The 23,199-nt window shown below is 47.8% G+C and overlaps 1 protein-coding gene across 5 annotated transcripts in view; it reads right to left on the minus strand.

The window, feature by feature from the left end:
• The window catches only part of PRDM16 (PR/SET domain 16), a 346,662-nt gene that overhangs the window by 18,364 nt on the left and 305,099 nt on the right, over positions 1 to 23,199 (minus strand). For 3 of the 5 annotated variants that reach the window (XM_068915931.1, XM_068915928.1, XM_068915930.1), the window contains 7 exons: positions 20,583 to 20,781; positions 16,661 to 16,808; positions 16,048 to 16,201; positions 11,023 to 12,424; positions 7,125 to 7,212; positions 3,131 to 3,300; positions 1,744 to 1,821 (listed from right to left, as the gene is read on the minus strand). In XM_068915931.1, the coding sequence (XP_068772032.1) occupies positions 1,744 to 1,821; positions 3,131 to 3,300; positions 7,125 to 7,212; positions 11,023 to 12,424; positions 16,048 to 16,201; positions 16,661 to 16,808; positions 20,583 to 20,781 (2,239 nt within the window). The remainder of the gene's footprint in view (positions 1 to 1,743; positions 1,822 to 3,130; positions 3,301 to 7,124; positions 7,213 to 11,022; positions 12,425 to 16,047; positions 16,202 to 16,660; positions 16,809 to 20,582; positions 20,782 to 23,199) is intronic. The other 2 variants (XM_068915929.1, XM_068915932.1) reach the window with 1 other exon arrangement.

A 23,199-nucleotide genomic window follows, 5' to 3' on the forward strand; every position in this document is an offset into this window, starting at 1 on the left:
TGCTGATAGAGCTGGAAATCTCAGTTCTCAAAGAGCAAAAGAAAATCAATGATAATTAAACTCTTCTGTAAACGTAGCACTAACTCTCAGGAGTGCTATTATACTGCAACATTGTCCAGAAGTCAAACCTCTATTACAAAAAAAACACACAGGCCGTTTTCTGGGAGAAGACCAGATCAAATAAATCTTTATTTTTCTAACCTTTGTTAAGTTGCAAGTCTCCTTTTTTGGAAGAAAACTGGACTAACAACCTCTGAATAACCGGGAGCATGCATTTTAGTCAGACAGGGGTGTATAGTGAATACACAGTATTCATTCAAGTCCTATCAAATAATGCAAGTGAAAAATTAGAAGAACAGGGAATGGTTCCAAAATATATGTCTGTTTTGGAGAGGATTTTTTTTTTTGAAAGTTTACCTAATGTCTACAGTCAGAATTTGACTCTGTATGGAAAAAACAAAACAAAACAAAACAAAAAAAACTTGACTTTATGTACCAGGGATTTAAATGTGGGAGAAAGTAGCTTAGCTTAGCATAAAAATTCCATAGATTTGACCAGATGGCCTTTTGCTGCTCATAAATTTGTTTGTGTTTCTCTTTATATAATAACTATGACATGCTAGTTTTGTTGTGAGCTTATGACTCTGTATGGAAGTACCATAATATTAGCTACCAAAAATGCAATTGCTTGAATTGTTACTATTGTTTGACAACGTGCAAAACACTTATCCACATTACGGAAAACACAGCGCCTGATTTTTAGTGACGTCTCCATTCATCATTCAGTCAGTTTTGCTTATGTACGTACCTATTCTAAAAAGAAATCAGTCAAAGCAGTTTTTGCTACAGTTGTTCGAAACCGACTACCAAAGAAAAAGAAAAAATGTTGGACCCCAAAATTCCCATTTAGTCTTCAGTGAACAATGTTTCTTCATATATACATACATACACACACATATTTTCTCGTGAGTTTTATGGAAATCTAAAACACTCGCTTAAACAGGAGTCCCTTTATGGGAATCCATCACTTCTGTGTGCTGCGCTCAGAGCGTGGTGGCTGCACGCAGGGTTTTGTCTAGGGGGAGAGATGAGCCCCTTTGCAAACGTGCCCTTCTCTATACACACAAGGGCCAGCTGAAACCTAAAAATCCGGCCTCTTCCCGCAATTAACAGAAAACAGTAGTGCAGGCCTCAAACGCAGACACCTCGCTGAACACCTGAAATAAGAGTGTGCGAACACCCACCCTCTGATCACGCCTTTTAAACTCTGCCACTTAAGGTGGGGCGCTCCCTAATTTAGATTTTAAAGTCGATACACTATAGGTCTTCTTTGATCCATTACTCCAGGGACTTCTGACATGCATTAGGAAAAGAAAAAAGAATCCAGCTAGACCCAGCAGTTAATTTATTGGCAAGCCCTTCAAAACAGCCTGATTTTCAGAGACATTCAGCACCTTCAGCTGTCCTTGAGATGAATGGTTAATGTGAGTGTTAAACAACACTGAAAATCAGACCACTCATTTGCCAGCATATATCTAAATATAAGTTAAGTGTCTATCTTGAAGCTGCCAAGTCTGATTATTTTTGGCTGGTACACATTATATACAATCCTATGAATCACTACATGTAACGCTACAGGATTGCAGTATTATGTTGGCACAACTTTATAGAAAGCAAAAGAATAACATAGCGGTGAACGACCAGTGTGTTGGGAAAGGGACATTATTTGGGGGACAACGTCACCTGTAGGGCTGTTCTCCAGTGTGTGTCCGCAGATGCCGTGTCAGGTTGGCTGAGCGCGGGAAGATCTTACCACAGTACCTAGATAGTGAAAGCCAAAGTAACCATCAGTGCATGAAAGTCCTGTCACATGAGATCATTTGCAAACACTGTATCACCGAGTGCTATCCATCTCGCTCATTTTGATACCATTCCCAAAATTAGAAAAACACTTTGTGCAGCAACAGCTCCAGGCACAGAGGTACCGGGGCAGGCAGACGTGGAGGTAAGAACTAGCAGAGCTACATCCCGCCTGAAGCCTGGGAGCTACAGTGGCGGGACACTGGGGCAATCCGTCTGCATCACAGACGCACACTTAAAGATCCTCCTGAGCCTAAAGATGAATCTTTGCGTTCAATACCTTTTGGCTGAGTTTCTTCCATCTCTTTTTCTAAGTCCTTTTTGAACGCATAAAAACTTTTGACATCCACAACATCCTGTGGCAATGAGTTCCTTTGCTGGTCTATGTGTTTTGTGTCAAGAAACCTCCTGTTTGCTTTGGACCTGTCAGTTAGTAACTTGGTTTGATGTTACCTCGTTCCTGCATTAGGATAAATACTGTTTAATCACTGTCTATTCATGTTCTCCCTGTCACTGGAGATGTTTATAGATTTCTTTGATATTCCTAGCTCGTTGCTTATCATATAGAAGCAACTTGATCATCCTTCTTACAATTTGCAGGATTTTCCTCTAGACAAATGCTGCAGCATTGCACTGCTGTTATCAGGATGTACTGCTATGAGTCTGACCGTCTGCTTAGAATAAGGAAACGTATCAACAGGAAGCAAAATGAGAGAAGGAACTCTGTTCCACAATAAATTCGAATTTGCGGGTAAAACTCGATAAGCAGATACAGGTTTTAAATCTCTGGGTGATATGCCCCGATATGAGGTTTTACAGCTGCAGGGGATACACAAGTATTTCTGTGGAGACAACTGTGTGTGAAATGCTGATTTCCTGTAAGCTACTTTTTAAAGTACATTATTTTGCATGGTTGAGACTGTAATGCACTTGCATTGGAAACTGTGACCTCTGCTACCACACATAGGAGACTTGGCTTGAAAAATTTGGTTTGCTTGAGACTCTCCAGATCTGCCCTCAAAGTTATTAAAAAATACAAAGAAAATAGAAGATGCTGATTTTCTCCCAGACAAAACAAGCTATTTCAGAGCGAATTAGTCATGAGAATGCTCTGTTCTAATTTTCCTACCTCTTGTTTTTCTCTCCACCCCTGCCAACGTGATTTGAAGTTTCTCTGTGGCACGCTTGGGTCTGATGCAGCTTCCCCACCTGGGTGCTGCTCTCCCAGGGTGGCCTCCATCAGCCCCTGCGGTTGGGCCCCGGCCCTTACCTGCAGGTGTAACGCTCCTTGCCCTTGCGCAGGATGGGATCGGACAGCGTAGGTGGGGGGGATCGGAAGTTGAAAGGATGATGCGGGAGGGGCTGCAGGGAGGTGCCGGTGTCTGCCTTCATGGCTGCAAAACTCTCCAGCTTCTCCGTCATCGTTTCTATGGCTGACATCTACAAGGACAAGGAAAGACCTCATGTCATAACAAACCACAGGAAGAATAATACCTGATGTGTAAGATGCGCCTCTTCCCTGCAGTATGTTGCTCAAAGTCTGTTGCTGGTGCTTACTCTTATCCCCAGAACGCTCAGAGTAAAATGGACTCGCTGCATCCGGCCAGGAAAAGGGCGAAATAAGTTACTGGGCTTAGAGAGATCAGGTAAAATACAGCTGATAAAGCCAAGCACCAAGCACCAGATCTTTTTTTTTTTTTTTTTTTTTTTTTTTAACCTTCTGCAATGCGCATGTGTTTACTTTCACCTTAAAAAATTATCTCAGAGTGCATTTGGCTTCCCTTTTTCCAGGGATGACACTGAAATTAAATACCAGGGTCAAACGCTGGATGCAGAGCTCACGGCCCAAGCCCTCCGCACAAACAGTCTTACAACGCAAGCAGCTCTGATTTTCCATACAGCACCCCTTACCCTTACGCTGCCTCAGGGGCAAACATCAGCGAGCAGCGGGCAGACAGACAGACAAGCCCAGGGTAAAAGGACAGAGGTCCTGGGCAGGAGGATCCGGGCCGGCCTGGAGCGGGAGGGAGCCCCGGGGTGCCTGACTGCCAGCCACGGAGCCGAGGCAGGGAAGAGGCTGGGGCTGGAGGGGTGAATAGCAGCAGCTGGGGAAGAGGTGGATTTAAGATCAGACTCAGGATGGAGGGGGTCCACAGAGAGTTTGTCTAGCTACGAGGCCAACATTTTAATTATATGTAAGAAGGGTTCAGAAGCCAGTAAAGGTGATGGAAGGATGGGTGGGAGATGACTGAACTTCCTGGAGTGAAAGGAAATTCCAGCCAAAATATTTGGAGCTGCAGCTGGGTGAGTTACGGTTAGGAGGACCATAACCTCCAGACATAAAACCCGTTCAGATGGGAGTGGCAGGCACACAGGCCTAGGATGTGACACTGAATAACATCAGCTGCAGTTTCTATGACTCAGCAATGGCCACATTCTCACTTAAATACCGAGATTAAATACCAGACCAGAAGCACAGAGAAGGGGAAAGCCAAAAAAAAAAAAAAAGTCAGTCTATAAATGACTATTCGTAAAAATCCGACCTAAAGCAAACACTTTTACTTTCATTGGAGCAAAACAGGAAATCCAAATCCAAGAGAGAGCCGCAGCTCAGAGGACTACGCCACCATCTTCAACGGTCATATCCGCGCACTCTCGAGAGCACTTTCAAGACACCCAGCAGCACACACGGATAAAACAAACAAGCGAGCACTAAAGCTGCCTCCTGGCTGCGGATGACCTCACCAGGAAAGCAGGGAGCAGCGGGGCCGGGGAGCGCGCCGGAGCGGCAGGCCGGGACCCGGGGAGACAGCGAGCGAGCGGAAGGCAGTAGGAAGCCATATATCAAAACTAGATGCTCTATTGTACAGGAAGGGCTGACCTTTTGCACGTTTACACTTTATTAAACTGGGCTCAGGGGGGAAAAGAGAGCCAAGATATTGTTTAAAATGTATGACTATAAAAAAAGTTGTCTTAATCACCAAAGAATACATTGTGGAAGGCTGACAACCATTCATAAGCCGTAAAAAAGAGGAGTAGTAAAACCCATTTCTCGTTAATAGATCCACAGCCCCTTAGTTGGAGGCTCCCAGCCCATGATAAATAGTAAGTAATACTTAGCGCCAGCCACTTGAAAAGGTTACTCGATCATTTACAGCAAAAGCTCTGCCCCAGCTGCCAGTCATGTAACAAAACCATCACGTTAAAATGCTCTGCGGATCTTTCAGAGCTGTGCCGCTCAGCCTGCCGCCGGCGTACCTGGAGCTAGCCTTTGTCGAGCCCTGTTCTTCAGGCACTTAGGCAGAGATGTTTGCTGCCCTGAGAGCCCGAGGCTTATTTTACAATTCTAAACACCGGCCACAGCCTCTCTAGCGGTAAAGGCACTTTGCTATTCAGGGAACAACTGCCTGGTTATAATAAAAAAGAAGGGGAGAAGAAAAGAAACTTAACAGGTGAGAAAAGGCTTTCCATTAAGTAATCAAAAAGTTACACCATTTATTTATGTCGTCCAGAGTTTCATTTAAAATAGACAACGCAGGAGTAACTCGCATCATAGCAGAGAAACTACTGTCAACAGCCGGGTAAGAAATAAAAGTTGCCGGAAACTCCTTTTAGGAGACAAAGTATCTTCCGCATGCTCAGTCTTCATCGCGCCTTTTGGCTTAATTACAAGCGCCCGGCCCCTCAGACAGGGGCAGGAGCCTCTGAATACTCAGCTTCTTAGGGGGACGTCCAGGCGAATACAGGATGCAGGCCTGGCACGCCAGCATCCCGTGTCGCGCACCTTGCGCGCCTGAGCTCTGCCCGAGCACACGACGCGGGAGCGGTGCGCTCCGTGGAGAGCAAGTGATCTCGGCACACTTTAGTAAAAAGTAGTTATCAGGAAGTTTCGGACTCGAGCGCCTGCTAATTCTAGGCTATTCCGTGCGGTAAATCGTTAGAGATAACCAGACCTTCCACGTCTTGTCGTTGCCCTGGGAAGAGGAGGCGGCCTGCTTTCGCGAACAATGTCAGCAGCCTTGCAGGCAGCGCCTGCCCCCTCGGCGGGCCGGCCGCGCTGGCTGCCTGCGGCGCTCGCTCCTCCCCGCTATCAGCTCCCTCTCAGGCCGATATCCCCGCTATTCTAACTCACACAAACACAGGATGTTGCTGGCCAGCCCGTCGCCATTATCCAGCCAGCACGAAGGAAAAATCGGGGGAAGTTATTAACCAAACTCTCGGGCTGACGCAAAACAATGAAGGAACTAAGTTTAGCTGTGAAAGCCACCAGGACCCAGCTTTCACAAACCTGCAAGTTATTTATCTAAGGTGGGAAACGTTATCAAAGGAGAACAATGCACGTAAACAGAAAGGAGAGTGCAGCAGGGCCGGCGGGCTCGGCCGCCAGCGCGGGTTCCCAAGAGGGAGGCTGCGGAGAGCTGGTGCCCGGCACGCTGAGCGGGACGCCGTGCCGCAGGCGCAGGCCAGCTGCGCTGTCACCGCCACGCAGCAAACCGCGCGGGGCACGCCGATGAGGTTCCTGTGAACCCGCGCTGACTCTCAGCAACGGTCTTGCTTGCGCTGCTCTTAGTCGTGCCTTTCAGCGCTTCCACGCTAACGGCCAGCATGGCTGCACCGTGGGCTGACATTCCTGGTCTAATTTCAGCTGGGAAAGCTGCCCGGCCGCGTTTCCCATTGCTCTGCAGTGGCTCAGACCTGACGGAGACACAGAGGGAGCAAAAACCCCTGAGTAGTCAGGAGAACAGAGATGAGAGCAGCTGCGTAGGAGAGGGATATGCAACTTTCCAGTCAAATGACCCATCGCCTTTTGGAGCAGGTGGAGTTAGACCCTGATTCCCCATTGCCCTGCACTTCCACGCTTTCTACGTGCCGCAAAGGGAAAGGCGAACGGGCACAAAATGCTGCCGCTCGGATGCTGGAGAGCCTTTCCCCCCTTTGCGCTACGGCAAACGGCTGCACCAGGCGTCCCCCGCGAGGAACCGCGTGGCCTTTCTGGCGAGGGGAAGCGCACTGAGACAGACCGTACGAGCTGCCCAGACCTTGTCCCTGCTTCTCTGCCTATGCGAAAGGAACTGGAAGGCAGTCCCACCATTAGCCTCCAACCTGGGATAAAATCAGAAGCCTTTAGAAGTAACTGGTGGAAAATACCGGAGGACTCAGTCGGGCCAGGAAAAGTCTGATGCAGGTGACTTGTTTGTGCCATCTCCACCTCAAAATTTCTTGACATTCAATCAAACACTGCATTATAACTTTACTGCTTTTACCTGGGGGTGAAAAAGCAGCGGGGAGGGTCGCAGGTACTTCTCCTTTAGGGCACCCACAGGGTCAGTCACCTTCCGCTTCTCCACCCTGCTGGACAACAACACAGAGGGTTACATACCTTACAGGGCTACAAGCAGGAAAGAAAACTAATAGCCAGCTCGTGTGCTGAGGTGCTTAGATTATACGTACAAGGCTCTTCGCCTATTATCACAGACGTCTTACCTCCCCTTCTGCTGCCTACCACAAGGGTGGCCCACGCATTACCCCACAAGAGGTACTGGTATCAAAATCGAGCCCCTATTTTTGGCAGTATTTTATTAGCCCTCGAACTGAATGACAAAGAATATGTTTTCATTCTTCTACGTGAGACCTGAGGCCTCTGCTACAGTGGTCTAAAGGCCACTGCTGTTGTGAACTGCTGATAAGGAAAACTACACTTAGAGCAAAAGCAGCATTTTCGCTGTAGAAAAGCAGGAGTAGCTCTAGAGCCCACAGCAGCCACTGCACGGACAACCTTTGTCTTTGCGAGTTTGTCTCCATCTTAACAGTTACCACTGGGCCAGACTTTGCAGCCCTCACGTGTGCTGAAATCATTAGGTGTTTCATAGTCATTTCCTCCCTTGCAGCTAAAGATATAATTTGCACTGACTTTGTTTGGCTAGCATATGCGGACAATACTTTTAGAAGTTAGGAGCCGGTGGGAGATTTCCAAAGTGACCTAGGCACACGAGTTCTCCTACTGTCACTTAGCACCGTTCAGATATCCCACACTTATGCACCTTACTATGGACCAGTGATCCGAAATTTAGGCTCCTGTTTTGGAAAATACTGGCTTTGCGTTGACAAAATTTTCTACCTGCAGGGAAGCCATGGCATGGAATCACCGAGAATGAGAAACTGAAACGTCCTCTATGGGAAAAGGTGTTATCAAAATAACTCCCAAAAACGCAGCTGCATCTTTGCATTACTGGAATAGAGTCCATCTCAGCTGAACCGGTACAAATCCAATAGTAAAAGTAATTTTAACTCCATTAGTCCAGAGTAAATGAGAGCAAACTATTTTGCTGCACTTCAGCTGATTGGTGCGTGGATCAAAAATTACAAAAAGAGTTTAAAAGAAGAGTCATGCCGAGTGCTATTTAGCGAACTGTATTTAATCTGCATTTAATTTTTCTTAGCCAGAGGAAAAGAAAAGAACTGGATGTGAACTGCAGTCATAATTATTGTGCTTCGGAAGGCATGCCTTTTTACAGGCCTGTGTTTTCAAAAAACAGCAATCTGTAAAACTAAGTTTCTCCCTGATGCAAGGTAAAATAGTAAACCACAGCTAGTAACACCCCCAAGCCGTGAGGCTTTATGCTCCGTGACGCGCTGAAATTAGCTATGATGCACAAGGGAATGCCTGCTAGAGCTCGGGAGCAGGGTTGTCGTGAGACAGCCCCACCTGCCTCAAAAAGTAAAGCCCTTAGTGAAGAGCTCGCGCTGCACAAAGCTTCATCATCTTCCAGGGGCAAGTAATGAGAACACAATAAAGCACAAATTTCCTCGTCAGAGCTGAATTCCGCAGTGACTAAAGGATTAAGCTGATCTTTTCAGCCCAGTGCCTGAGAACGTTACCTTAACAAGGCTGAGCTAAAAACTGCACAGATTTCAGGCTGTCTGGCTGCATTAAATTATATCACCAGGAGAAAATGTCAAGGATTTAAGTGGCCTTTGGGAGAAAAATGAAGGAGCCAAATGATGTGAGAGAGTCTGATAAAGAGAAGTTTAGAAACAAAATATTTCCATATTTTTTAAGCTGGGACTTGGAAGCTCTGCTGTTTAGCTCATTACATCAGAAGTCTGATTTGCAAGCGACTCCACCGCTGACTTTCTATTTTAATATATTACCAAAACTATATGCATCCCATGGAATGCAGCGAGCGATGCCCTCATCCTTCACTTCCATCTGTCTCCTGGACCTTTATGGTTTTCCCGAGGCTGCTATTTTAATTGGCAACTGCTTTTGCAACCCATGTTGTTTTAACATTCCTACTGAGAATGGCCAGAGGTGGTAGAATCCTAAGCTAACTCCAGGCTTCTGCCTTTCTATCCCATTTCTTCATTTTTCTCCAGAAGTAGCTTTTACAAAAATAAACACTGCCCTATTTACATCATTACGTATGTTTCCAGGAGAAGATGATCGCGATGTCTGATCCCAGACAGAACATATTATGTGTCCCAGGTTGTGATGTAGCCATTTCCATCACAGATGGTAAGCATGTAAGCAAACAACACCGTATCAACCCTGCGAGCGCTGGCAAAGTGAGAGACGCTTTCTTAATAGCAAGCAATGAAGGCTCACTAATCCTCATCTCAGCTGACAGTTCCTTGGCCTGGTTAGACATTGACATCATTTTTTCCCACAGTTATCAACCGTACAATAGTAGCGAGGCAGTGACATAGGTGCCGTTCTGCTGGCCTGCTTTTCCACCCAGCAGCGAAGGCCACACTACTCGTCGCTGCTCGCAATCCTCTGAACACTCAGTCGAACCATCCCCGCGCTGACATAATCGCTCTGTGGTGACGCTGAGTCTTTCCAGCGTTAGGAAAACGCCAGCTCCCGCAGCATACCCAGTACCTTTCCAGCAGCCTGGGCTACGGCTCGACGCAGCTGACCCAGTCTGTGCAACCCGGCAGCATGCTATTCACCTTGAACTTAAGCAATGCAAGAACAAACCATCAGCTTCCAGGAACTGACTGCTCAATTAGAAGCAGAAGCTGGGAGCCCTCTGGGCCAAACCTGCACACTGAAACGGATGGTTATTAAGCAGTCCGTCTATCCCAAGAGAGAATTAATTGCCATGCCAGTGTCTAAATCACACCGGTTTGGGACATCACTTTTCCCTGTACTCGGCTGAAGCAAGCAAACACTATTTGCTACGTGACAGGTACGTCGCCTCAGGAGCGGGAAGGTCACAAAGGCAGCGCCGGTGCCAGCCATCCTTACGGGCACCCTCACCTTACGTTAGTTTTCCTTCAGAAACAGAATTTATAAAAAGCTTTAAAATAACAGAAGACTCAAACCGTCCCCTTACATTTTCTTCTGAATTCATTCTTTCTGGAAGTTTAACTGGTAGTTCGGTGAACCTCACCTCGTCTTCTTTACACATGCCTGCTCGCTCTAGAAGTGACATACGCAAGTCGGGCCTTCCTCAACATACATCCATTCAAAGTGAAACTGGAAAACCCTTGACATCGTCAAAGAAAGCTAACTATGCCAGAAATGCACGTGGGAGAGATCTGGATAATAAGATGCTGCCACGTATTTACACAGCACTTGTTACTCCAGACTTCAAAATCCTTCAGCAGCAGAACAGCAGTTCCAGAACAGCACTTCCTATAGACTGCATAAGTCTAAGAAAAGGGATTAGAAAGAAAGGAGGGAGGGGGAAAGGAAAAGGTGAAGCGGCTCACAAAAGGCCATCAAACAAGTCAGTGGGAGAGCTGCGTTTCTAGGCTCCCAGGGCTCCTGACTCATTCCCAAGGCGCGAGAGCAAGGGTCCTGCGGCAGCTGAACTCTGCATTCTTATCGAATCAAACCCGCTGGAATTTCCCCACCAGAAGTGCCATCTTAGCGTTGGCTCGTGGGAGAGTCCCTAAATAGGCCAAGCTTCTTCTTTATCAAAATAAGGATACGTTCTTTACATATATTGATTACGATTACTCTTTCCAATTATTCACACCTTTCAATTCAGAACGTTCAACATGCTGTAACAAAGGAGAGACAAGTGCAATCACCTGCATCGGACTGTCGTTGCCCTTTCTAAACAACCCCTATCCAGATCTGCCTGGAGTTTTGCATGCCAGCTACAGACCTTGCTTGCCAGGGGAAATGATTAAGGCAGGGTATGTTAATACCTGTAAATGGGGTCCATGAAAAAGGGTGATGGCTTAGCATAATGCAGGGACGGTTGCTGAGGCAGTTGAGACTGAGAAATCTTGGGTAGGACTTCACTTGCCATTAGTTTCCTTTCCCCATAAATGTGGTTTTTCCGTGGCTCTCTTCCTCCATTCTGACTGGCTCGGATGCGGTTGCCAATGCTTAGATCCAGTGGCTGTTCTTCCCCTGAGGCTGGGGCTGGCAGGACCTTAGGTGGTGGCAAGATTGGCTTAATCTCTTTTGGCTTTGTGGTGAGATCGAAGGGTGACTCCGAGCTGGTGCTGCCTACTTTGTGGAGGTCCCTGGGTGACTTTGGTTCTGCCTTGACCAGCAAGTTGTGATTGAGGGTCCGCTCTGTAAACGGATAGAGTGAATGGGGAAAATTGGGGAGGAACTGAAAGGGGAACATGGAATGATAGGGGAGCGAACCCATCTTCTTCTCCTGCATCCCCATAAAGCCAGGACCAAAATATTTCTCTGCAATGGAGGCAATAGCTTTAATAGAGTCATTGGCTGCTCCTGTGGTAGGTAGCAGGTGCTCTTCTGGGGGAGGAAAGAAGGAGTGCTGAGAATAGAAGAGAGGGATCTCGCTGGTGTTGTTAGTGGAACTTGCGGACACAGAACTGCTGACAAAATCCGGCTTGCTCTCCATCTGTTTGCTTTTCTCTTTTGTTTTGTCCCTGTCACTCTCTGCATCACTGTCCAGGTCAGAGCCGGTGCCAGTAGTGGTATCCAGATCCGTGCCTGTGGTTGTATTGACATCCTCAAAGTCACTGCCATCTGACATGTCACTGTTCCTGGCTTTTAGCTTCTCCAGATAGGAGTTTTCCAGGCTGCTTTCACATTTCTCCTCTCCTGAAGTGGCCTGGTTGCTGTTGCTTACTGCAGAAATCAGAGGAAGTGCCGGGTTCCCAAGGGGGCTTGGAAGCTTTGCATCTTGAGTGTGGTTGAGGGGACTTTTGAGCAGTTGTGTGGGCGGTAACAAAGGGGGCCTGGGGTACAGGGAGGGTGGGAAAATCCCCGGGAACCCTGGAGCGAGGGCAGGAAATGCTGGGGGGGCAGGGGTGAATGGAAGACCCCCTGGGTGTGGACGGGATGGAAAATAATCATTAAATCCCAGGCTGGCGTGATTGAGGTTGGGAGAGGGCTTGGATTTGTCCATCATGGAAGTGGGCGTCAAGGGTAGTCCAGGGGCAAAAATTCCCCCTGGGTTGTAATGGTTCTTGCCCTCGCAGAAGCGCCGGTGCTTGTTGAGAGAAGAGGTAGTGCTGAACATCTGGCCACAGTCCTTGCATTTGATCTGAGTGCGACAGTCAGCGTGCATCCGCTTGTGACGGCAGAGGTTGGAGAACTGCGTGTAGGATTTGTGACAGACCTCACCTAAAGCATCAACAGAAACCAACAACAAAAGCGATATGAAATTAACAGGAAATTGTGTGGAAGTAATTAAGAGCTCCATCAGTGTTTTTCTCTTCCCCCGCTCCTTTCATCCTGCCCCCAAGATCTCTTTTTCCAAAAGACAGAAAAAAAAAAAAAGGAAAAATACAGGCTATAGTTATTTGCTGGACGGGCTTCACATTTCCTCTGCTAAGGACTCCCTATACGACTTCAGGTAAATCATTCAGTACCTTTGTGCTTCAGATCTGTGTGTAAAGTGAGGCTAATGAGCCCATCCGGTCTCTGGTTTGCAAGAATTTGGGAAAGGCCATCTCGCTCTTCAAATGTTTGTACAGGACTCGGCATCCCCAGGCTCTGATCACGGCTACATTCAGAAAAGGAAGCAGCAGCCCTGGGAATCCCGGACTAGGATGCTGGAAGAGATGCTTGGGGGAGCAGACTGGAAACCCCCAAGAGCAGCTGACAGCAAGTCATGATGCATTTGGATCCCAGCCATTACCAAGCTGGCACGGGTGGCATTCACAGAGGCTACCCTCCTAGAAATAATAACACATTTCCCTTTCAAATAAACCTTGTTCCTAGACAATCTCTCAACATGCTACTCTCTACAATTTGACATAATGTGCTATTTCAGCTCAAACTATTTTTGTGAATTTTTAACTAATCACGCATTTTAATGATAATATCTATTTATACTAGCTAGTCTGCTTTCCCTGTAGTCTTGGCATGGCTGGAAGTACCGAAGGCTGAAGGGAGTAGAACTTTGCCTCATTTCATCAAATCTACCTTTTCTTTAATGCCATTAATAGTAAGTAACCACTCCATAGGGATGGTCTGTAAATATTTCACCAGCCAGGGCTCAGCTCAGCTAGAAGTGGGGTGAGATTTTGTATTCATTAAATTAGTAAGACACCCTAGTGATGCTTAGTTAACGCTCCATCAGCATTTTCTTTAATGACCTCTACATACCAAGCATTCAAAATGTTACTTGTTACAGCCTTTTTCACCTACAGACTTTATAGGCATGGCAGGAGCAAAGTAAGAAAAAAATCCCACCCAAACTTTCCCCTAAGTCAAAACACTGTGACTTTTTAATTATCTGATGCCTCTTTCAACATAGGAATAAACTCTACTTCTCAACCAATTAACACTTACACTTGTTTTACAGGAGAATTGCTGTTATCACCATTTTGTAAACATGGAAACTGAGACAAAGAGAGGGAAAGTGAATTGTTCAGAGTTGGACAGCAAAGCTGTGGTCAGGCACAGAACCGAATCCAAAGTCTCCCAACATCCAGTCCTGGTCCTTCCTTCCTTCCTCCCTCCCTCCCTCCCTCCCAACTTTTACTGATAGGTACATGCAAGCCCAACTTTCGCTCTCTTTTTTCCTAAATCTTTAGGAATATTTCCTAGGCGCTCTGGAAGGCTGAGGGGGAAGCCTGTTCTACTGAAATTCAAAGCACAGATTAGGAAAATTTAGCAAACTTGACACCTCAGATGAACACTGCAAAATTCAGCGGCGTGTCACCGAAGGGGCTGCTGCTCTGTCTGATTTCTGATTGCACTTGAAATTTAATGTGAACTATCTTTCCTCAAAATATTTCAGCTTTTCTACTTTTAGGCCTAGACACGGCAAGGAACTGCGAAGCAAGCACGGATGGAAGGAGAACTAAAAAGTCATCCAAGTTTTTTGAAACTTAACATAGTTTCAGAGTTTGGGTAATAGCTTTTTGGATATAGCTCTCTCTCAAATTACTAATAATTTTTGAAGAAATGTCACCTTTGGGTGGATTTATTTAGAAGATGTTTGCACATTCCTAATTTTAACTATGCCTCCCTTACCATGTGCCAAGGGATGTTATACTGTGGTTTGGAAGATCCACACAAGTTTATACCAAACGGCTAATCTACTTCAGCAGATTGTACCATGACTGAATGCAGCTTCTGTCAGTCTTCACTGGCTGAACGCTGTGCTTGTGGTGTTTGTGTTATTTTTACTGTATGCATTCATAACACTACAAATGAAGAAGTTACACTTTTCTCATGCGGCAAAACCTTATGAGAAGACATGGAGAATACAAGCAACGTCTTTCAAGGGAATCAGGTTCCTTTTGTCCACTCTCCACCCCAGGAAGAGTAGCTGTAGCATCTCGATATATGCAGCGTTGCACAGAATTCCCTAGAGAAGCGCTACAGGTGTAAGAGCTCACGTCCCCATTCTAAAACAAGCAAAACCGGATTTTTTTTTTGGTTTAAATCTCCAGTTATGCAATGATTTAGTAACTCTGTGTATAACATCCTCTCCTGCTGTTCTGTGTTCTACAGTTACAAAGTTACAGCTTTGTGTTTTTTTTTTTTTAATTAAACCAGGTATAACATTGTAAAAATATCCTTTGTTCATTGAATAGGAAAGAAAAATTGTCCAGAGTACCATCCTGTCTCATGGCTCCCCTAAAACTGCTAATGGATTCCATATTAACACATGTGAGTCCACTCGATACGTATGAACTAGGCAGAGTCAGGCTCTAGTTGTTTTACATGCTGATTTAGACTGACAGCTCCCTAATTCTTATGAGGTGAGAGTGAGGAGATTATGAGAAGAAATCATTCATTTCACTGCAGCAATACTATGAGATTCAAATGATCTCTTTCATGTGCCCGTCATCAAATGAAAGATTGCATCAAAATGAGCAATAAGAGTATTTCTTCTTCCTCCACTGACACCCATCTGATTATCTCAGAACACACTAATGAAATGAGTCTCCCAGGATACTCTTGCATAATGTTCCTATTACACCAACGGGCAAAAGTGGGTTCAGTGGCTTCCCTAACGTAACATCAAAGCCTGGAATCAAACGCAGATCCTGTGCTGTGCTTTAACTACACTTTCGGAAGAGCGTCGTGAGTAGTCCCTGAAGTTTCCCTAGCTTTGTTGTGACACAATCCACTTCTCCGCACGGTTATCAAAACCTAATAGGTGCTGCGTCAATTAAAAAAATATACAACCCTGACAACGACAAGGGAGGAGATGAATGGCGCTCAAGGGAAAACGTTCCTTTGGAAACGTTCCACCAAAGAGAGCACTAACGACACAGTTAATCTGCTATTTATTTGGCTTCCACGTACTATCCAGGTGAAACATAGTAGTAAATAAAGAAGGAAAAAACTCTTTTATGAAGCACCTTCCTCTAGCCTCTCTGACTATTCAAAATTCTTTACAACTGCTCCATGATTTGAGGCACCCCTGCAAAACATTTCGATCAGGCTCTGTCAGCTATTTATTTATGTCACCAACATGAACGTTCAAAAATTATTAAGGAAAAAAAGGAGAGAGAAAGAAAAGATATGAGAAAATGGCATCGCTAGGACTGCTGAGAGACTCAGCTTTTAACTTGTCAAGAAAGTCAAAAACTGCCACGAATGTTTACTGAAAAAACAGGGAGCATGCAAAAAAAAAAAAAAATCACTGCGGAATTTCATCTTGTGCTCTGACCTATAAAATTACAGCGGCTGCTCACAGAGGGACAGCTAGTACTGGGGGGCCCCCGCAGGATACGGGCAATTATAGCAAAAGGCAGAACTCGGTGATGGCCATGACAACTTACATATGAAAGGTTTGACAGTACTGTGAATGTGCTTGTGTTGTTTGAGGCCGGACGAGGTGGCAAAGGTTTTGCCGCAGTCTGGGCAGGCATGGGCTCGCGCGCCGACGTGCTGGGAACGGATGTGCCGCTGGAGGTTGCTGGGGTCGGTAAACACCTGAAAGAGAAAACGCCTTGAGGGAGGGCAAACACAGCAGTAGGGAGAAGAGAGTAAATGCGAAAAGCTGGACTATTAGTGCTTTTTTTTTTTTTTTTTTTTTGGTCAGCAGCGCTCCTGGCATTAGGAGAGCAGGATGTTCCCCTCCCACCGCAGACAACGAGCCGCGCAGCAGTGCCCTGCGTCCGGCCAGGCTGCCAGCACCCTCTCGGAGGCGCGCGGGGCTCCCAGGCTAAGGCCGCTTGCTGCTGCGCACCCCGCTGCCGCCCACGGCCTCGCCGGCACGCCGGGAAGGGCCGCACACCGGCTGCCGGTGGCCGGGCTGAGCTGCACGTTCAAGCTCACGTGCCCGGGCCGGCCGAGGATGCTCCTCCTCTTCCTCGGGCCACCGCGCTCTGGAAGGCCTCGCCCCAGCCCCACCGCCCGCGCTCCCCGCAGCCCGCCTGCTCGGCCCGGTACCTTCACACAGTTTTCACATTCAAATCGTTTCCCACTGTCATGAGACATTTGGTGGCGGATCAGGTTTGATTTCCAGTTGAAAGCCTTGGGACACTGGTCGCACTTGTACTCCCGCTCCTCCGTGTGGATTACCATGTGCTGCTCCAAGCTAGGAAAGAAAGACACGCTGACCGCACACGGCAAAGGCAGGCGAGGCGGTCGGCCAGCCGAGCCCGGCGCCTCCCGGCCGGGCAGAGCCACCGTCCCGCAGGCGCGCCGTCCCGGGGAGGTTTGTCCTCGAGCTGAGCGCGGGGGCTAACGCAGGCCCCGAGGCTGGGGGCAGCGCTGGCCGGCCGGCCTGGCGCTCGCCCCACTCCAGGGCCTCAACAGCCCTTCAGAAGGGCGAGCAGCACAGTCAGCAGGAAAGGTGCAACAAGACGCAGAGTTGGCGTTTCTTTGGTATTTGTTGCACGTTTGCAAACCGCCTTATTCTACCTCGAAATGCTGTGGTGCTTTATGATTGCTCTCACTACAAAAACTGACGCCTTTTACACGGTGAAGAAAAGGAGGCCAAAGCAGACGCGCCGCTGCAGGTTCCTGAAGGGACAAAGGAGCACTTTGTGACCGCGCTTGCTACGGCACCCCGCCGGGAGAGACAAGACAGCGGCCGCCGCTGCCCAGGCTATCGCCCTGCCGCTTCCACGGGCGCGAAGCCCGCCGCTTCCCGAACACGGCGACCTAACGTCGGAAAGAAACACGGTAAGGCGCAAACACGTCTCGCTTCCAAACGTCAGACGTCTTTCATTACTTAACTCGGCAACTCCAGCTCCTGCCAACTGGCAGCTTCTCCCCCCCCAGGAGGACGGGGCAAAGCAAAGCGGCGGCTGGAGCGCGGCCCCGGCAGACAGGGCCCTGCTGGGCCCCGGCAGGCGGCTCTGCTCCCTGCGCCAAGCGCCGCTCCTGCCTCGCCGCCGGGCGCGCGCGTGCCAGCGCGCACCGTCCTCGCGGGGCCACCAAGGCAGGCGTGAGGGCGCAGGGCAGCCGCAGCTCGCGGCGCAGGGGTAGGGGCGGGGGGCCCTCCGCTGAAGGCTGAGCGCTGCGAGAGGTCCCACCCGGAGAGAGGAGGCCACCTGCAGCCCTCACCATCTTCGCTGCAGCTCTCCGGGCGTCCTCCGAGCCCTCGGGGCGGACACACGCCCGTGAGCTGCCCCGCTGAACGCGAGCCCCCACAGCCGCGCTACACCGTCCCTACCGAGCCCGCCGGCCGCCCGGCGACCCGCCGCGGCCCTCGCCGCCCGCCCCGGCGGAGCGGCAGCCCGCTCGTTCCACAGCGGCAACGGGCATTTGCATAAAGAGAGGGTGTTCTTAACACTGTGAATTTGCTTACATATATTAATAAATATATTCCTTTCATATTTATATGTATACATAGACATAAAAATATGTTCCTGTTAACCGTGATTTATGAGTTTATTTAGAGCAAAAATGGACAAACTAATAAACTGTTTAGAGGCAAGCACCTACGGGGATTAGCAAAACATTTATTTATTTAGTCAGCTGCTAAATGCTCCGTCTCAGTTCCCCAGTGGCACTCCTGATTTGATCTGTATTAACTTCTGAAAAAGCGTAAGACCATCGAGGTATGCTGACTGGATTTCTTCGCAGGTTTTAGCGGGTTTCTCAGCACATCAGATGCCAGAGATCGATGGCGGAGGGCTAATTTGGAAATCCCCTCCCTCAGTACCCCCGCGTTTGTCAGTGAGCAGAGCACTGAACGGTGATATCGCCGACTCTGTCTTTTCTCTGTCTGTCAAAAAACTGACTTCATTATTTGCTTTAAAAAAAAAATTGCAATCAACGGACCAAAATGCCACAGGGTGCTGGAGCCCAGAGCAGCCGCTGCAGCTGCTTTCACCCACGGCCGCGCAGGAGCCGCGCGAGAGCCCTCGGCTCCCTGCCGGGAATGCCCACGTCGAGAAGCCACTCAAGTTAACAATAACAATCACCAAAAATACAAACATCATCATTAACTTAAATACAATCACTGTCACTAAAGGGAAAAAGCGATTCAAAATCTTTAAGCTTCTCCTAACCTCCGTAAAGTGGAAAGAGTGCCATCCAAAGCCCACAAGGGGAGCCAGGAGACACGCAACTGCTGCCAGGAAGAGACTATATATAACAGAAATTTCAAAAGGGTATTTCTTAAATTAACGTGCAAAGTACAGAATGCCGGAAGCTAAAGAGGAGAATCTTCCTGACACAGCTAGAGAGAGAAAAAGAACCGGAATTTCTACTGAAAAATTCACATTTTTAAAACACCTGAATGAGGTTCTCCTAGGTAAAAAAAAATCTAAGAAACTGCAGTCTTCCAGTATGTAATGAAAAGCAGGCAACATGGAAACAAAAGGTGAGGAAAAAAGTCAGCAAACTGTACAGATAGAAAGCTTATACAGATATCATTGGGAGACAACGCCCATTACCGAATTTCTAAATGCCCACCACATAGCCAAAAGCCAGGCCCTCTTTTAAGGCAGATGGATAAAGCGGTGGAATGTCTTTTACACTGCACTTTCCTTGGTGCTCTGTTTTTTAATTTATGTTTTTCTTCACTTATTCACCTAAATAAAAGATCTGAGAGCAATAGTACAATTAAATTCAAAATAACTACGTTGGCCAACATCTGCTTATTGAATTTTTAATTGAAACGAAACAGGCTTTAAATTGGCATAAAGCTCAAAGTTTTTGCTCTATTCATGTACTACATGACAGAGTATTGCCAGTTCTCACAATTTTATAACAAATCTTGCTTTGCGTGGTGCTTGTTTGTTAAAGGAGTTAACTCCTGGGATCAAACGATGATGGGTGAACTTCAGCTTCTGGTAAAAAGACAAAATTCTAGCGCTCGTGTTGTGGAAAAATCTTGAAAGCTCAGCCCAAATGTTACAGATGCAGGATGCAAATAAACAGAATCCTAAAATGCTTAAAGAACAAAAATACTCATTTTTTAAAGCTGGCTCCTGATATTTAACCATTTGAGTCTCACAGTGCAAATGAATCAGAAAGCTCAAAGATCTCTGTTTTAAAGCTGCACTTGAGTACTATCACTTTCCACTTGAAAGACGGAAACTTTTAGTTAACGCTTAATGGGACGAATAGTTTTCCCTTCAAAAAAAGTTTAATTCTCATTTTGAGTTGCCTCACAATAATTGACTAATCATCGACAATAACAATATGAGATGGACAGTATCCCATTTCCTTTTTTTTTTTTTTTATGATTCCATTATAAAAATGCTTGGTGAACACAAAATCTTCTCGTGAACATTTTCATTTAAAAATTATTTTGAAATATTTTTAAGAGAATTTTTAAAATTGCTTCTGTAAGATCAAATGTAGGAAGTCATGACTATGTTAGTCTTTAGTATAACAATGTCTCTTTATTATCCATTGACCTCAAATGACCAAGAATTACATAAAAAAAAAAAATTCATGCAAATTCTGACAAAATGCAATACTGCTGTTTTCACCCAGAATTAGACCACCTGGGAGCTCCAAGCTTACTAGCGCTATCAATTGTCTTTGCCACAGCCCTGAAAAAGTGTGGAATTCAGAAAACAAAGCATTTAAACTTGATATTGCAAAAATCATTGCCACATAGAGCGGATGATTCTTCTGATGGGTGCTGAAAAGACGGATGGTAACACCCCAGTCTGCGAAACTGGAGTGAGACAAGAAGCTGTCCAATAGCTACTGACACTGAACCATTTCTAAAAACTCTTTGCAGAACCCAGTTTGAAGGGGCCACCAAGAAAGGAAAGGTCTCTTCTAGCAGCGGTCCTGACCTGCCCAGCTCCCCCCGTGATCCCGCATTTGCCATAACCAGCCCGGCCAGGCGTGGGTGAGGAAGCGTGGCCAGCCAGAGGAGCAGCCGGCAGTTCTCCATTACCTGTATTTATTGGGGAACATCCTCTCACAGTCTTTGCACTCATAGACCTGTCCATCTCCAAGAGCCTCCTGCTTGATCTCCTCGTTCAGCGTCTCATAGAGCGAGCCCACGGAGCTGCAGGCGTACTTCTTGTGTCGCCGCAGGTCGAGCTTGGACTGGAAAAGCTCATCGCAGTCCTCGCAACGAAACGTGTGCTCTTCTAAAACAGACAGATAGGAGGATTGACTTATGCATCAGGAAGCTCACACAATTCTAATTATTTTCCTAATGTTATGCTCGTAAAGAAAACGTAATACTCTGACGAGGGTCTAAAAAAAAAGCAACAAATTTGCAAGTGATCGGCTAGAGAAACCAAGCCTCCAGGGTAGGCTGAGACAGCAAAGTGGTTTCATTTTGAGCATCACAGCGAAATCACACAGGCAGGAGAGAGCCTGTTCGCCTGCTGAGGCCTGGGCAGCAGACAAGAAGCCCCGCGAGCAGTTGCCTGGACTCTGCTGAGCCCTCAAAACCCACAAGACGCAGTTTGAGCAGCTATACGAAAGCCGAGGGTCCCTGCCGGGGGGTGCTGATCGGTTTGCTTGCTTGTTTGCAGCAAAATCATTTGCAAAAATACAAACAAGCTTTTCCTCAAAAGGAGCTGCCAGGAAAAAAAGGACCAAACCCAGCTCATATAAAGACAGATATTGAGAAAAGCAGCTCTCGCTAGCCTACACCTGGAGAATCTCCTTTCCAAGAAGATTCCTTTCCACGTTGTCCTCTGCAGTTGTCATGCAGACGCACCGGGTGCCGTCACGCAGGAGGAGTTCAAAACCAGAGTACCGTGGAAGGACAAAAAGGGAGCCAAATTCTTTGTTGCTGTGTGTTTTTTTTAAAAAGATCTAATGCACATAATAAATTACTGTAGTCAAGGTCAAACAAATTAAAAAGAGGGCAGCTATTATTAAGTTTACAAGGCAGCATCCTGACCACAGAGCCAAGTCAAACAATCAGCTCAGAGCTGTAAATTTTCCAGGGAACAACTCCTGCGAGGGAGTGGGGATCGTCGAGGGCTTCTCCACCCGGCAGGCAGCAGGCGCCCTCCCGCTCCCGGGCAGGCATTCGGGCTGCCTGCCCCTGTCCTCCCCTACCCTCTCCCCTTGCAGCCTGGGGATCTGTTTTGCGCTACACTTTGCTCCCTCGCTCTGATAACTTCACTTGCAAACTAAAGCTTGTGGTAAAACGTATTTGTTCCGAGGGAAGAGGGGAAACAGCCTTTCGAGGAGCTGGAACGGCGAGCGAAGGCTGCGGCGGAGCTGAGCCCTCCGCGGGCACTGCGGGTGCGCGGCAGGGGAGAGGCAGGTGGAGACGCGCCCGCGCGCCAGGCTCACGCTCTCGGCCCCTCGTCTGTCCGTCCGTCCGTCTCAAGCCGTTTCTAAAATCTGCAACCTTTCAGCAAACATCCTGGCTTTAAAGTACTACGGGCACTGGTCTGCCCAAAGTTTTGCACCAGTCATTACCATTTAAGCCTGTGCTTTATACGGCCTGAAAGCGTGTTTCATATAAATCAGGATTCGTTCTGCAGAAACGCGATGACAAGCGTGAGCGCAGGCAGTGGCAGACCCAGGAGGGCGGCCGCCTCCCTGCCTAGGCCCAGGCAGCACGTCCTTTCTCCGCGTCTCTCCGTACGGCCCAGCTCCGCGGTTTGCGCCCCGCGCCGCTGGGCGTCTGCGACCTGCTTCGGGGCTGACTAAGACGGACAAGGCCGCAGAGGCCGCTGCAGCGCCTGCGCGGGCGGCTGAGACCCCCAGCGGCCCGCACCTCCGGCGAGGGCATCGCCATGCCCCCCGACTGGAAAAAGTCAAAAGCAGCTGAAAAAGAAGTTATCGCTCAGACACAAGCAGCCAAGCCTTGCTGTTCATCCAAGCAGCATCTCCCAAAGCACCGCCCCCGTTTACCCGACGAACAAACAAGCCACGGAGGTGTTACAGGGTTTCCTGCACCGACAGAGCGCGATGTAAAAAGAAACACAGTCCAGCAGGTCCCTTTTTCGGGGGGGAGGCGGCCCAAGGCAGGCGAATTTTCATTAAGAAAGGAGACATACGGCAGGAAGATATCCCTGCCTTTCCCATTTCAACGAGTTTTGACAGCTCGGGTACTCTGCAGCCGCTTATTAGCGGCCGGCCGGACAGCGAAGGGGACCGAGGCCCGCTCTGTCTCCTAGGGAAGCTCCGGTGCCGGCGCCGGGCAGGAGCGGCCCAGGCCAGGCCACCGCCTGCCTCCGCGACGACGCGTCCCACGAGCCCCGTCTTTCCCCTCTCGGCCCCTCTGTAAGAGCAGCAGTGCTTAAACAGCAGGGGCTGCGAGCCCTCTTGCGTTGGAAACCTCCAAAAAGTTTCACCCCAAAGAAAACAGCCAGGATCTCTCGAGCCCATTTTAACACTGCGGCTACGACCCAAACTCGAAACATAGAGGCGGGGGGACAGCATTTTTTTTCTTGCCTCAGAGAAAACGCATCAGAATAACTTCCTCAAATCCACACAAAATTCTTCCCACTTTCGTTTGAGAGGCACGTCATTACTTGTTCTTTATTCTACCCAAGCCCCCCTCTAGGAAGCAGTAACGGCGTCCGAGCGCGGCA

Source organism: Struthio camelus, chromosome 21 (assembly GCF_040807025.1).
Source record: "Struthio camelus isolate bStrCam1 chromosome 21, bStrCam1.hap1, whole genome shotgun sequence".
In the NCBI taxonomy this organism is placed as follows: domain Eukaryota; kingdom Metazoa; phylum Chordata; class Aves; order Struthioniformes; family Struthionidae; genus Struthio; species Struthio camelus.